Source organism: Marmota monax, unplaced genomic scaffold (assembly GCF_021218885.2).
Source record: "Marmota monax isolate L192 unplaced genomic scaffold, Marmota_monax_Labrador192_F-V1.1 WCK01_AAM20220418_F8-fsc00107, whole genome shotgun sequence".
NCBI classification, from domain to species: Eukaryota; Metazoa; Chordata; class Mammalia; order Rodentia; family Sciuridae; genus Marmota; species Marmota monax.
Genome location: NW_026693761.1, coordinates 3800067 through 3815262, shown reverse-complemented (window position 1 = coordinate 3815262; position 15196 = coordinate 3800067). Strand labels below are relative to the sequence as shown.

The 15196-nt window shown below is 38.6% G+C and overlaps 1 protein-coding gene across 3 annotated transcripts in view; it reads left to right on the top strand.

Moving 5' to 3' along the window:
* Elmo1 (engulfment and cell motility 1) overlaps positions 1 to 15196 on the top strand; it is a 553589-nt gene that overhangs the window by 264431 nt on the left and 273962 nt on the right. For all 3 annotated transcript variants that reach the window (XM_046460598.2, XM_046460597.2, XM_046460599.2), the window contains exon 14: positions 11136 to 11240. In XM_046460598.2, the coding sequence (XP_046316554.1) occupies positions 11136 to 11240 (105 nt within the window). The remainder of the gene's footprint in view (positions 1 to 11135; positions 11241 to 15196) is intronic.

The following is a 15196-nucleotide window of genomic DNA, read 5'->3' as shown; positions in this document are numbered from 1 at the left end:
TCAAATATAAGTAAAAATCAATGCATCTTCATGAGGAAAATATGGACAGATAGAAAAAGAATTACCCATCTTCCCACCACTATAAATCATTAATACTTTGGTTAATTTCCTTCCAGTTTTTAATGTATTTTTAAAAATATATAAATGATAGGTCTATGTCTTGGTTTATGTAATAAGAATATGGAGAGTATTCCATATAAAATAGACATTGATGAAGAATATCTACTACTATAGAAATTGTACAAAAAATACAGGTAACATACATTTTATATATTTATATTTCTATCCTCTTCAGTTGTGATAACTATTCAATAACCACAATTTTAAAAGGTTGCCAAGTATTCCACTGCGCAGATTTTCTGTCATGCAACTAACCTTTTAGGGCACTAGTTTACAACATAAATTCTGGACTATTGGGTTCCAGTCCAAGCACACTAGTTGTGTGAATGTGGTCAAGATACTTAACCTCTCTGTGCCTCAGTTGTTCATATTTAAATGCATGTAAGAATTGTACTTAACTTGTTATGGAAAAGAGACAAGTCTCCAAATTTAAAAGCCAGACTTTGCCGTTTTTAACAGGTGCATTGAAGGGAAGAAGGAAGAGAATGCTTACCAGATACCACCCAGATCCCCAATACATCAAAAAACAGGAGTCTTCTATGTCTAAATATATCGAAGACCCATCCAAAGTTTGTTGTCAGACAATAGGGGAAAAGGGACCCCAAACTCTAAAGTTGGACATTGAGTCATTGTGATGGTGGCTGGCAGGGGAAGGGGAACTTCTGTTGGTGAATGGAAGTTACTGAAAGCTTTCCTTTCAAGATAACATTTACAGAACACAGAATTTGTTTAGTTAGACATTTTAAATCTTGACTATCATTACAGTGTTTTTTGAATAGAGTAAAACATGAAACATTTCAAAGGGGTCACAGTGTTATCCAGGCAGCAGAACATTAGAATTTCCTTGCTAGTTGAGATTTTTAACTTTTGTTTAAAGAGAACTTCTTTTCTTTTCTTTCTATTTTTATTTCTTTCTATCTTTCTCTCTTTGTAGTCGGGGTGGGGAGTGGGAGGAGTACTGGGAATTGAACTCAGGGCACTCCACCATTGAGCCACATCCCCAGTCCTCTGTTTTGTATTTTATTTAGTGACAGGGTCTCACTGAGTTGCTTAGGGCCTTGCTGTTGCTGAGGCTGGCTTTGAACTCATGATCCTCCTGCCTCAGCCTCCCAAGCTGCTTGGGAATACAGGCATGCACTACCATGCCCAGCAAGGACTGATTTTCTTACCAACTCAAAGGGTCACTGTGAGGACCAAATGCTTAGTACAAAGGTTGGCATAATCAATATTTTATGCATTGAGAGCCATCCTTGGATCTCTGTCACAACTTCTTGATTCTGCTTCCTAGTGTGAAAGCAACCACAGACAATTATGTAAATAAATGAACATGACTGAATTCCCACGAAACTGTGCTTATGAAATTGAAATTTGAATTTCACATAATTTGTATGCTGCAGATTATTTTTTTTGTTTGATTCAAAACAACTATTTAAAAAAATGTAAAGAGGAAAAAAAATCTTAAATTTACAACTGGGCAAAAATCAATGGTGGACCTTGGCTCCTGGGCTATGGTTTGCCAAGCCAAGACTTGGAACAGTGTTTGGCATCCATTAAAGTGCTATGAATGTGTTAGCTTCTATTTCCATGTCTGGGCTTTATCACTGTCATCACCCTCTAAGCCTTCCTGCTTTTATAAATAAATCCATGAAGAACATCTTCACGTAGAAAGGTTTTCTCTTCTACTTTTGCAATTATACTGCAGTCCGATGCCAGGGTCAGACATTGCCGGGTTCTGGAAGAAGCCAGGCTGTAGCGCCCAATTTTCTGCATCTATTGACCTCCTGGGAGTCTGACTGTAGCAACTGCAGCTTAGTAGACTCCTAGCTCTATCATAGCAAGGAGGTTTTATCTCCCATGCAAGTGGTGGCCCCTTACCAGAGAGTAGGTTGGGGTCCAATGTAAGGGGTTTGCAAGGGATGACTGAGTGGTGGTTACATGTGAGCAGTGTCCTTCACTGGACTTTTGGCCTGTGCTCTCCTGAAGATGGGTAAAAACCGGGAGATGGAGCAATGTCTGTACTTGACTGCTGTTACTTCACCCTGTTTTAAAGTGATAAGAGGTGGGAGAAAAGGGGGTTCTAAAATGAGTGGTATCAAAAGAAACTAGGAAGTAAGGGAAGAGAGAAAAGAATACAGTTGTCAGAGCACATCATAATCCCGCATATACTCAGCTGAGTAGAAAAATCGCAGATATCTTTATAAACTTTGACAACACTGTTTCATTATTCATGAAGACTTTTTTGTGTAACCATAACCAGCTTCATTTTTAAGGAAATTTATTCCCAAGGCATTTTTTAATTGAGTTTTTTATGGTAATTCTGTGTATTGACTATTGAGTCAACATACCAGATAAACTGTACTCCAGTTTATCCTTTTATTCAGTGGGTCTCAACTCTGCTTCTTCAAGATAATGAAGTGAGAATCAAACCAGAATTTCATGAATTCTTTGCATGGTGAGGCACAACCTTTTCTGAATTTTTAAGAGCGATTTTTCTAAAAAACAAAAAGTTACCTAAAGAAGTTTACTTTAAACCCCAGAGTTTTGGGGTGGAATATTTCATTGTGTGCACATGTGAAATTATTTATGAAGTGTGTTTGTGCATGTGTGTGTGTGTGTGTGTGTATGTATAAGCACGTGTGTATGCACACACCAGCATATTTCAAAGTTGAATTGTTAACACTTTTAATAACTCACCTTTGAAATGGAAGTCCCTTGAAATCAGACACTATTTTTGTTTAAAAAAATTTTCATCTTTAGGGCTGGGATTGTGGCTTAGTGGTAGAGCACTTGCCTAGCATGTGTGAGGCACTGGGTTCAATTCTCAGCACCACATATAAACAAATACATAAATAAAGGTCCATCAATAACTAATAAAAATATTTTTTTAAAAATTCATCTTTAGATGAAATGTATCATTTCTGTCTGGCTCAGGACCTTGCACAGAGGTAGGCATCTAAAGTTACGCCATGAGAGAAAGAATGGGCAGGAGATCCTGAGGGAGAATGCCCTTCCATTCTCACCAGTGCTCCTGCTGGGCTCCAGGCCCTGCATCTGTATTTCAAAGGACAAACTTGTCTGCTAAGCCCATTTTCTATAGCAGCATGGACTTATATCAGATGTTGGAAGGCAGGAGATAGTCTATCCCATCCCGTCCCACCCCCACCACCATACTGCACACACCTTTCTTTTTACACTGGACTAAATTTCTAAAGTTGTTTTCCAACATTTCTGACAGGCTTCCTGATCGTGATATTTAAGGGGCACACTTTTACATGTGTCTGGAGTTGCTGCAGTGTGGTCTTCCTAAGTGTATACTCTGTCCTCATGTGATCTAAGAAGGGTGCTTGTGCTCCTGTTTGTGCAACCCAGGATGTCAAAGCCTCTGCTTGCCACATGAGGTTGACTCCTCCTGGACTTATTGCCTACTCTAACTTTTAGTTTTTAGTCATATGAATGGTTATGAGCTGTTCTAGACTGCAGAATATTTCCAGGGAGGAGGTTCCCTTAGTGACAGTGGGTGATTTGTGGTGGTTCCAGAGCTTGATGGAGCCATGTCATATTACCTGACAGCTTAGTTGTGACACAGGAGACACAAAGCCCAGGTTGAACGCCAGGAGGTAAAAGTGGGTGAAGAGAATCAGACTAGCAGAGGTGTTCGGGAGGCCAGGCAAAGAGAAGAGAATGTGCCCTTTAGAGGAAGGTACAGTAGGCCATTGAGGCAGCTTGGAATCTATTGCCTGAATCTTCAGCATCTTCTTGGGTGCTTCTTTCATGAAGATCTTTTGTGCGTTACCTCACAGAATCAAATTTTAATGAGGAGGAACTGGGCTTTCATGAATTATTTGTAAGGCCAATTTCCCCTATTCTGTGGATATGTACTTAAATTTCTAAAAATCTTTCTAACAGGACTTTGATTTTTCTAACATTTCTCTGATTAAATTCCTTCTTGCTAATGGGGTCCCTGTTTCTAGTCTCCAAAGATCTTTGAACCTAAGTAAGACAAAAAGCTGTGGAATTGTAGTAGTAACTCTGCTAGCTGTGAGCTTGTGGAACTCTGACCCTCATCAGGAGGATAAGAATAAGCTTTGCCTCTTTACTAACACTTGCCTCACTGGGGAGCTGGGAAAACCAACTGAAATCCAACATTTAGAATGCCTGGCTCAGTGCCCACCGGTACTCATGCCAATACCTGATCACAGTTGTTTTCCTGATCTTTAGCATTTTGCCATCTCTCCCAATCTTAACTCACATTTTATAGGCTGTCTTCTGTGTTTTCAATCAAACTATTGATTTGTATTAAATTTAATGGAGAGAGACCAAGGCTGGAATCCAAAGATTCTTACGTGTTATTTGTAGGGATCTTTGGGACACTGATGGTTGTTGGGGTCTTTGAAGTCAGATGCTTTCAAGAGCCTCATTAGAGAAATCTGTGAGGCCACCACACAAAGAGAGTGGTGAGCTTGTATCAACCCAGAGAATGTGTGTCTTACCTAAAGCACCTGTTCCAATAACAGCATGTGCCTAACCCAACAATAGTTTGGGGGTTCCAGCTTCGTCAGCTGGAGGACAGAGATCCCTAACCCCTCATGCATTTGGTGACTGGTTTTAGAGCAGTGGTTCTTGTGTGGTCCGGAGACTAAGCAGCTTGTGGGAACTTGTACGAATGGCAGTAATCTACTAAACCAGAAACGCTGGGGTAGAGTGCAGTAACCTGGCTTTAACCCACTCTCTAAGAGGGACCAGGAGGTGCTACAGTTTGAAAAACACTGGTTTGGTTTTTCTGCCTTAACTGGGCATCACAATCACCTGGAGAGCTTTAAGAATCCAGTTGCTGCTGGGCGCAGTGACACACTCCCTATAATTCCAGCAACTCAGGAGGCTGAAGCAAGTGGATGGAGAGTTCAAAGCCAGCCTCAGCAACATAGCAAAGCCCTAAGCAACTCAGTGAGACCCTGTTGCTAAACAAAATATAAAAAAGGGCTGGGGATGTGGCTTAGTGGTTAAGCACCCCTGGGTTCAATTCTCAGTACCGAGAGAGAGAGAGAGAGAGAGAGAGAGAGAGAGAGAGAGAGAGAGAGAGAGAGAGAGAGTGAGAGAGAATATCCAGTTCCTTGGCTCCCAACTGCAGTTTCTCATTTAACTGGTTTGAGATACAGGCTGGACATTTAGATTTTTTTTAAGAGCTCCCCAGAGAAATTTTCATTGCCTCCAAGGAACTTGTTGAAGCACCATCACACTCATTTCGCCTGGCTGGGGAGGTGAGAGGGAGTGCATCCTGTGTATGGGTAAGAGAGCACCTTGATCGCTGACTCTTCTTCCCCTGGGAGAATGTGGTCTTAAACTGCCAGCCTCCTGGAATATCCTTGAATGGGGTTTTTCATAGACGAAATGAATATTCACTCAATGTGATTTGTTTTAAAGGTTCCTTTTAATGCTATATTTGTTCAGCAAATGTAGGCACTCATATTGCACAAATATTAACTCCTAAATCCTCAAAGGCTTTCCCCACGATATGCCATCTGGCAGGCATTATTGTAATCATCTCTTTATTATCCACACTAATGAAGGACTAGCATGGCATTGATAATTGAAAAACACAGATCATTTAAAAATCATTCAGACTAGTGCCAGCTTTGCTTCCCCAACCAGGAATCACTCAAGAGTAGAAAATATTGACTGATTACAGCTTCCTGTGGAGGTGCTAATACATATTATTTTAGTTAAAATTTTGAGCAATAGAATAAGCAAGAGGCTTCTACGTTATGATTCCCTTTTCAGAATAAAGAAGTTTGTTTCATCAATGAGAGGCCTAAACACAAAGCAGATGAACAGCACATGTATTTAATATTTAACCAGTAAATTAAAGTGTGATGAAATGAATGTTGCATGAGACTCAGGAAGTTGGTAGATCCAGGTTTCTAGATCTTCTGGTATTAATTGTGTTACCGGAGACCATTCTATCCTTCACTGGGTCTCAAAATGTGTTCCCCAAACCAGCAGCATCTGCATTGCCTAGGAATTTATTAGAGATGCAAATTCTTGGAACCCACCCCAGACCTAAGAAATCAGAGATTCCAGAAATCAGGGGCCAGCAAGTGTTGCTCTTGAGATTCAGGGAACCGCTCATGGTTTAACACTGCTGTTCTCCATCACAGGTTTGGTGTTCTGTCTATATAGTAAGGGGCTGGCCTTGGTTGTATTTATGGTGCACCATCGTCTCCAATGGCTGTGGTGTATGGGCCCAGAGGAGATTTAGAGATTTTATGTTTTAGAGCTTATAACTTTCCCTTGAATGTATAGTTGAAATAATTTAGTTGAAAAACTGGTTTGTGAGTAACAGGAGAGAAACTGATCTCCAAGAATTAGCTAGCAAATTGCACATAGGGTGCTTCCTATAAAATAGCTCAAGGTGTCTTCAGCTGGTTGATACCACGTTCCCAAAGTGACAAACTCTGGTGCTCTGGAAAGGAAAGCAGCCATTTCCCTTCTCTCTAGGGGTTTAGAGCTGTCCTCTGTGATTCACAGAGCAGTGCTTCTACAGGAGTTAACAAATGACATTTCAGAAGGATGTACAGAGGTACACAGGCTTTGCAGTAAAACAAGGGGAAATTTCAAGCCATTTATCAAAGCTCTTGCAGCTTCCATTTCAAGACAGGTGGAAAAAAATAACATGGAACAAGAAAAGAAAATAAATCTGTACCCAGAGCATCTCATAAATAAGAAAGGAGTGGGGGAGCTCTGGCCTTGCCGGTTCTCAGAGTATTTTTGTCACAGTACAGAAAGCTTTCAAATATTTGGGCCTGTAATTCTTTTCCTTTTTCCATTATCAAACATCCGTGGTTATAAAATTATTTCACTAGCTATTAAAACCAAGAAAACAAAACAATCATTTCAAGGAGAGAGATGCTGGGAAAATGATAAAATGATACCTGGAGAGGGGGGGTGGATAGACATAGTTCTTCTCCAACTACAAAATGTTCATTTCACCTAAAATATAGTGATGCTTCATAATTTAGAATGAATCATTGTAAATCAAAAGCAATTTTTTTCTAATTGACTTTTGTTTAGTAAGAGCCTATTTGTTGGGGACAATTAGGACATGGTCCAATGAACACAAGAGAGTTAGGTCTGTTATAATGTCTGGAAAGGGTGAAGAAATTATAGCTTTTATTAAGTGGGATGAATTGCAGTCCCTTTCTGTCTGAGGGAATGATGTTGATTGAGGAGGACCCCAACAACTGGGGACCTGCACTGGACATCTTTGTGAAATCTGAAGCAAGGTCAGATTGGTCAACAACCTGATACTGTACAGTTCTTCTCCAATACCTGTGCTCTGAGTTCACCTTCTGGGTTGGATGCATACTGGTTCTGAAACTTTGGACTAGTTACTCAAACTCTCAGGCCCTTGGGTTCTTTCTTGTCAAAGAAGATCATGATAGCATTGACCCAGTGAGGGTTTTGTGAGGATAAAGGGCTAGCACATGCTAGATGCCTTGCACAATAGCTGCACATAATAGGTATTACTTTACTAGGGTGATTTGCCAACTACTGTATGGTTCTTTAAAACAACTCCAAAAATCAGTTACAGTTCACCCTCCATATCTGTGAATTCCTCATCCACAGATTGAACCAATTGTGGATAGATAATGTTTTTAAAAATTGTAACTGTACTGAACATGTGCAGACTTTTTGCTTATTAAGGATTCCTCAAACAGTATAGATTAACAAATAGCTACATAGCATTTACATCATATTAGGTACTATAAATAACATTAGAGGTGATTTAAAGTACACTGAGGATGTATATAGATTATATGAAAATACTATGTCATTTTATATAGGGACTCTCAAGATGTTGGTACCCATAGAGGATCCTAGAACATTTCTCCATGTATATAAATAATCAAGTGTATATAATTTTTTAACTCTAAGGATCTTTTGAAAACAACAGTTTCCTATTTTATACCCACAGTGTATGCCTCAGGAAGGGTTGGATAGATAGAAGGAGGCTTCCAGGGGGTCCTGGGTGCAGAATTCAAGCAAGAGTGATGGACGATTGTGGAGCTGTGGGCACCAATCTCTCTGGTCATCTTCACTAACATACAGTTTTAGAGGCTTGTTGAAGTCAGATTAAGGGAAATTAATTATTTGACTTGATTTATTCTTCGGGGTTAGTTTTGAAATAGACTCATAGACCAATAATAGAAATAGGTCTGAAATAAATGTTATTTTTTTTTTCTTTTTCTATCTGGCTCACTTGTCTTTGTTGGCTCATGCTGTATGGAAACTAACATTGCTTCGTCTACATTTTTGTGAAATAAAATTTTCTCCATCCATGTTAAATCTAAATGCTAAGCATACCAAAACAAAGGCATCCAGCTTCTAAACTGGCAGGAAGGAAAAGGTTGGGAACAAAAGATTGCTGAGATGCACTGTCCAAAGAGGGACATTGCCTGCTCAGCCAAAGCCACGTTTTGAGGTTCTTGGCAGGCTTCTGAGTTATCTGAGCCACAGTTTCCTGATCAGCACAACGGGAATAACAATAGTACCTACTAAATAAGGGTGTTTTGAGACTTAATATATGTAAGTACATGATATTGCTCATTCCCAGATAATATTCAACAAATAGCAACCTTTTTTATGTTATTACTTATGTTCATGAAAATCTAATGTAGCAAAGTAATCAATTTACAAATTTGTGTGTAATGGGGAAGGTTCCACCATGCTTTGCTAAATAGCTAAAAATATAACATCTTTAAATATAAGTTATTCTTTTGACTAAATCTCTGGTCATTTATTTCTAGTACTTTGAATTTTTTTTCTACTCTTGAATATAAGTTAGACCCTCTTCAATGAATGTCAAATTGAGGCTGAACTGCACTGCATTTGACATAAAAAATGATTTTCATTTTTGTTACAGTTATATGTATTTTGTGAGCTCTATCTTTCTTATTGGCAGTAGTACTTTGGTATTTTAAAAACTTACCAACATTTTAACAAATGAATCAGGATAAAATGTTAAAATAAAATATTCAAATCAATGCAGTGACATAACCTACTTAAATAGACATGATGAATAGGGATGTTTTGAAACTGGAACTCTGGCCAGTAGGCAGCCCCACTCTTTCATGATTTTAGATGTCGTTCATTAGCTCATAAACAAAATTTCAAAGCAGCTCGGCAAAGACTAAACTGATGTACTCTTGAATAATGTAGAAAAGTGTAGGTGGATTGAACCTTGAACAAGGGAATGAAAAGGCCTTCCTGTACCAGAATTAGAAAAAATTACCCTTAACACAAATTGCCCTAGCAAAACAGAGATTCAAACTGTTTATTAAAAAGTTTTCAGGGCCAAATGTAAATATGCCATTTCATGCAAGTTATTTGAGTCATGAGATGAAAGTAGTTTTTTTTTTTTTAATAATCTTTAGGCACTTAAATTGTTTCAATTTTTTATATCAACAGTTAAGGTATGATTTTATCATGTAAAACATGATGCTTTGAAATATACATATACATTGTGGAATGGTTAAATGTAGCTAAGTAACAAATGTTTTATCTCACACAGTCATCATTTTTGAGGTAGAATAAGATGCCCATTTTCACAATTTCTATTCAGTGTGTGAGCAATCAGGCAAGAGAAGGAAGGACTGTTAGACAAATTGGAAAATGGAAACCAAATTTTCCCTGATTGCAGATGACATGATCTTTTGTAGGAAATCCTGAGGACCCCACAAACAAACAAACAAACAAACAAACAAAATTCTTCACATTACTAAATGAATTCAGTGAAGTTGAAGGGTACAAAATAAACACACACAAATCATCAGGGTCAATGGGCTGGGGTTGTAGTTCAGTGGTGGAGCACTTGCCTCGCATGCGTGAGGTACTGGGTTCAATCCTCAGCACCACATAAAAATAAATAAATAAAGATATTGTGTCCTATCTACAACTAAAATATTTGTAACTGTTATGTCATCGTGCCATCTGTGGTGACCATAATACCAGACATGCTCTCTGGGAGCAGGTGGATGTCGGGACCTTGTGGACATCTGAATTGTATTCAGTATCTATACAATTTAGAGGCCTGAGGACTTTGTAACCCTGGAGGCCTCCCAAAGCCTGTGGCCACGTGTGGCCATACTTAATCTCACACATGAGGGTGAGGAAGTTAAGGTGCTCATAGGTAATGCTTCCTGAAGTCAGCTTCTGAGATAAGTGGCAGACACATGGCTTTATCCAGATCTTTCTCCACTTCAGTGAAGCTACCAGAAATGTAATTTTTGTGTTATTTTTCTTTTTCTCACAATGTTATATGTCTATGAATAAGCTTACATTTTGAGCTGCAGCGAGGTCTCCTAACTCTGGGTATAAAAGCTGGTTTTGCTGAACCTGTAGAGCTGGAAGAAGTACCTTCTCCAGTCCTAGAAGGCTTACAGGGAGATAGAAAACACCATCATATTTGATTATTTAGAGCTTGTCTTCTGGCACTTCCGTCGTAGGAGGGAAACCAGTTCACTGGTGGTCAGTGAAGTCTGCTAACATGCATTATAGATATGCACAAGGAAGCCCACTTTTATATTTAATTATAATGCAATGATGAAAAAATGTACATGTAAACAAATAAAAGAAATACAGAGAGTACAAGAAGGGAGACAAGGTGGGGGGAATGCAGAGCAGGAAAGGGGAAACACTGGGAAATGAATTGGAGTAAATTATGTTATATATGAATGTGTCACAATGAATCCCACTATTATGTATAATTTTAATGCACTAATAAAACATAATAACATTTACATGTATATCATGCTCTTAGCCTATGAAAGCATTTGTATTTAAATTATAAGTATTAACTTCTATAAAACTTTAGAATTAAAAATAATGTTAAAATAGTAATGTAGTAATAAAAAATTTAAAAAATAAATTCATGGAAAGCAAATAATAATAATAATAATAATAATAATAACAATAATGATAATAATAAAATCTCATGTAACATTTTATTTTCATCACAGAACCATGTCAACCCTGCCATGGACTTTACTCAGACTCCTCCTGGAATGTTGGCTTTGGACAATATGCTCTACTTTGCTAAGCACCATCAGGATGCATACATCCGGGTAAGCATGCAAGACCCTTTTAGTTACTGTAAGTTTACTACTGAATTTTAATTTCAAACCTACAAGTATAGAGGGGGTTACCTTTAGAAGAGTGGCCCTAGAGTTTTGTTTTTCTTCTATTGGTAAACTACAAAATTAAAACTTGATGAAATGGATCAGGGGGATTGAAATAGGAATTTTTGACTTTAAAATTTTCCACATGGTAATGTTTAAAAAAAGACTATAGGTACTGGGAAACATTTTATATACTCTGATACAAGATTATGACAAAACTCTTAAATAACAAGGTACAGAAATGAACTATTTACCCAAAACGTACACAACCGACCTCTAATTTAGTGAGACTCCTTTAGACTTACTCTTAAAGTTGGCAAAAACACAGAATTGTCTCTGGCACGTGGCTTCTGTTCACTCTAATGCTGGAGATGCAATAAAATAAACCAAGCAAAAGAGAAAAATGGGAGAGATAGGGAAGTAAGAGAAATGCCTCTCTCACATTTCATAGTTGACTAGTCAAATTCCAGCTACTAAGTTAGAATAATTGGTGGACAAACAGAAGGAAGTGGAGGCCTCTGTTTTCTCTGTGATATGGAAGATATTACCTGCTGATTGGACAATGCCCTGTGGAGTGAATAGGAGTGTTTGGTGACAGTGACATAGAAAGCTTGTCCCTCAGGGTTGCACAATGGAAGCTCTGGATTCATGATGCCCCCCCACCCTTTCTTGTCTACAGAGAGAAGAGCCCAGGTGCAGTTGGGATGGGATAGATCCAAGATTGAGATCAGGGAGAGACATGAACAAAAAGGACAAGGGAGTTGGCAAGTAATCAGTATAATGAGTAGATATTAACTTAGAAAATATGTGATGAACAAGTTACCTAAGGCAGGAAGCCAAAGCCTGAACTGAAAGTCAGATCAGAGCTTGCCCCTTACTTTGACATTCTCTGCTGGTCTCAGGACACTGACTTCCCAGAGACTTGGGCTCAAGAGATGGCACTGTCTTTTTCTAGTGATTTCAATTCAGGAAGTTCCTTTTGTCTAGCTAAAGTTTCTTCTGCAAACAAGGAAGACTTCCCAGCTCTCAACTGGATATTTGGAAATATGGGGGCATATTTCTTTCATTGTCACCATTCCTGGTAGGGAGCTACTGGTCAGATCTGTACTATGTTGGGCAATCTGAATAGAGAAAAATTATGCCCCCTCGTAGTGACCCCCTTGAATAAAGTCATGCCAAGTCTCCATATTCTTTGTAGGTAATATATTTTAAATTTGTGTGATTTTTCTATGTATGTAATTTGGGAAGCTTTGACCTATTCAGAAATATTGTTTTTAATTTGATGATATAGAGGATATTATGGTCATTTCTCTGAAAGGTTTGGTTCTTTGAAAGTGTTTGGTCAATAACAAAGTCCTCCCTAAGAAATTTGTTTTCTCATACAACTTTGATTTGACTTATATGCGTATATATTTATTGCACAAAGATTTTCTAGGAATTCAATCTGCTTTCATAGTAAGTAAATTAATATTTTTGAGTACTACATGGTATATATCCTTGGAGAATTGAACGTGAAAAACAGAAGTCAAGTAGAAATTGAATTTACCATCAACTGATTAATGTTTGCAAATGAATGTCTCTAAAATTAGAGTTTATTGATGCTGAATGTATTGTTAATTGCATAAGAAGCATATGTCTCATGAAAAGTAGTTTAATGAATTTTCTGTTATAAGTTAAATTAATACCATAGCAACCAGAAAGGAACTTTGTACCCAGTACACACTTAAAAGAAAAACCTATGGGTAAGGAAAAGTGTGACCCTTTTTGTTCATATTCATATGCACTTTGCTTTATTAGTTAGACATTCCTATACCTAGGATGTCTATTTTTTCTCAAAAGCGATTCTTTCCTGATGCTCTCTGTGTCTTATCTGACTTTGAGGCATTAACTACTGGATAGAAAACTAAAGCTGTTTCCATGAATGGATGTCATTAGTAGATTGTATAAAATCAGAGGCTTTCTGCAAGGGAGTTTTCTTGTGACTATGAAGATAAACACCCCAAAGATAAAGTACTAGTACTATAAATAGTGAAAGTAGTGATCCCTGACAGTGCATTACATTTTGATCTAAGAGTGGATTGGTTTCTTCTGAAACATAAAGTGGGGTTTATTTTTTTTTAAGTTTGCATTTTGATAAAATTTACTTTTTTTTTTTTTTTTGACAAGGTACATCCCCTGTATGAATGCAGGGATTCATTTGTTATCTATGTCTTCATTTGATAAACATTTACTCTGCATCACAGTAGTCTCACCATTCACTCTCTTTGCCAGGCAGGTTTATAGTTGAGATTTTTTTAAAAAAAATGTATCACATACAACACACACACACACACACCCCTTGCTCTTTATACTGCACCCTAGCGGTGAGCTGGGTGGTGGGGATTCCTTGGGGAGCAGTTTGCTCATGGTTCTAACATGGTAGAGTCTACTGCCTAGAGATGGAAAGGACAGGTACAGGTGGGCTGTGGGTGAAGCACCAAAGACCAGGCAGTTTCCAAGTCACTTGCAGCATGTCTTGATTGGGAAGGAGAAACTGGACAGAGGAAAGTCACCAACACAGATATGGGGATCAGATTAGGAGAGCTTCCTGAAGGAAATGGTGTCCAGTCTGAGAGCTGTTGGATAGCTCTAGTTAACTAGGTGAAGGGAAGAGCCTGCAGAATACCCCAGAGGGGGGGAAGCCTCTGAGTGAAGGTGTAGGGGTGTGTGCTCCGGGAGCCAGCTAGCACAGGGTGGCCAAGATGGGAGTGGACAGGTGATCAGGGCTTCAGAAGCACAGGTGGAAGAGCTCATCATGAACATTTGAAGCCATATCGATGTGCCTGTTTGGACCTACACACAGTGAAGAATTTCTAAAGTGTTTTAAGTAAAGGTGATAATTAATTTTCAAAAAATCCCTCTTATTAGAAAACCAACATGAGAAGTGCAGAGTAGTGGCAAAAATAAAATTGGGGAAATTGTAGAGAAATGAAAGTAACCTGAACCAGGGTGGTGGGCATAGCAATGGAGAGAAGCTGTTTAGCTGGAGCTAAATTAAACTGGACCGTCTCCAACAAACAGAGAGATTTCTGGCTTGGAGGAGTAGATGAGTGGTGATGTCATCATAGTCCACCTCCTTAAACATTCTTCTTCCCTCCAATCTGTTCCTCTGTAGCATTGCATTTGATCTTAATGGCTTCCCTGCCAAAGTCTGGTACTTTCAGACCCACCTTTCATGCCAACTGTTAGGATGATCTTTCTAAACATAGTTCAGAATGCTTCGGGGACCACTCCTAGGCCACAACTCATCTCTGTGACATTCTTGCTCCCTACCTACCCCGCTTTCTGTGTTCTCTACCCTCCACACTGTGATGGACTTCTTTGTCCCTACAGAATGAGGGCAGGCTGCAAGCCAGCCAGGCAGATCCTCAGTGCTGGATCTTGGCTGTCACTCTTCTTTGAGCCCAAATGCCCCTCCCACACCATCTGCCTGTTGAACAACCCTCAAGTAAAGCTCATCCCTCTGCACAAAGCTTCCTGGCCTTCTATGCAAATGACATTATCGACTCTCTTTACACCCTGCACACATGACAATATTATTCCTATAATCTCTTATAGCTTTAAATGTATTTACTTTCTGTCACTCCTTGTGCGCTTATAATTATGCAAGGTCACCTCTATAGCTAGACCCTGGCATAGTACCTAGCACATAGCAACTTTCAATAATTTCTTCTTAATTAAGCAAGTGAAGAGTTTCTTTAGTTTTATCTAAGTGGTCTCTTGCCAATGATTTTTTTTTCTTTTTTTTTTTAATCATCTGAGAATCATGGCCTTTATTTCTCGTAACAATTATAAAGGTATATTTTGCCACATGCGTTCCTTGACGGTGGATTAGTTCCTTATGTAATATTTGAATAAACTTT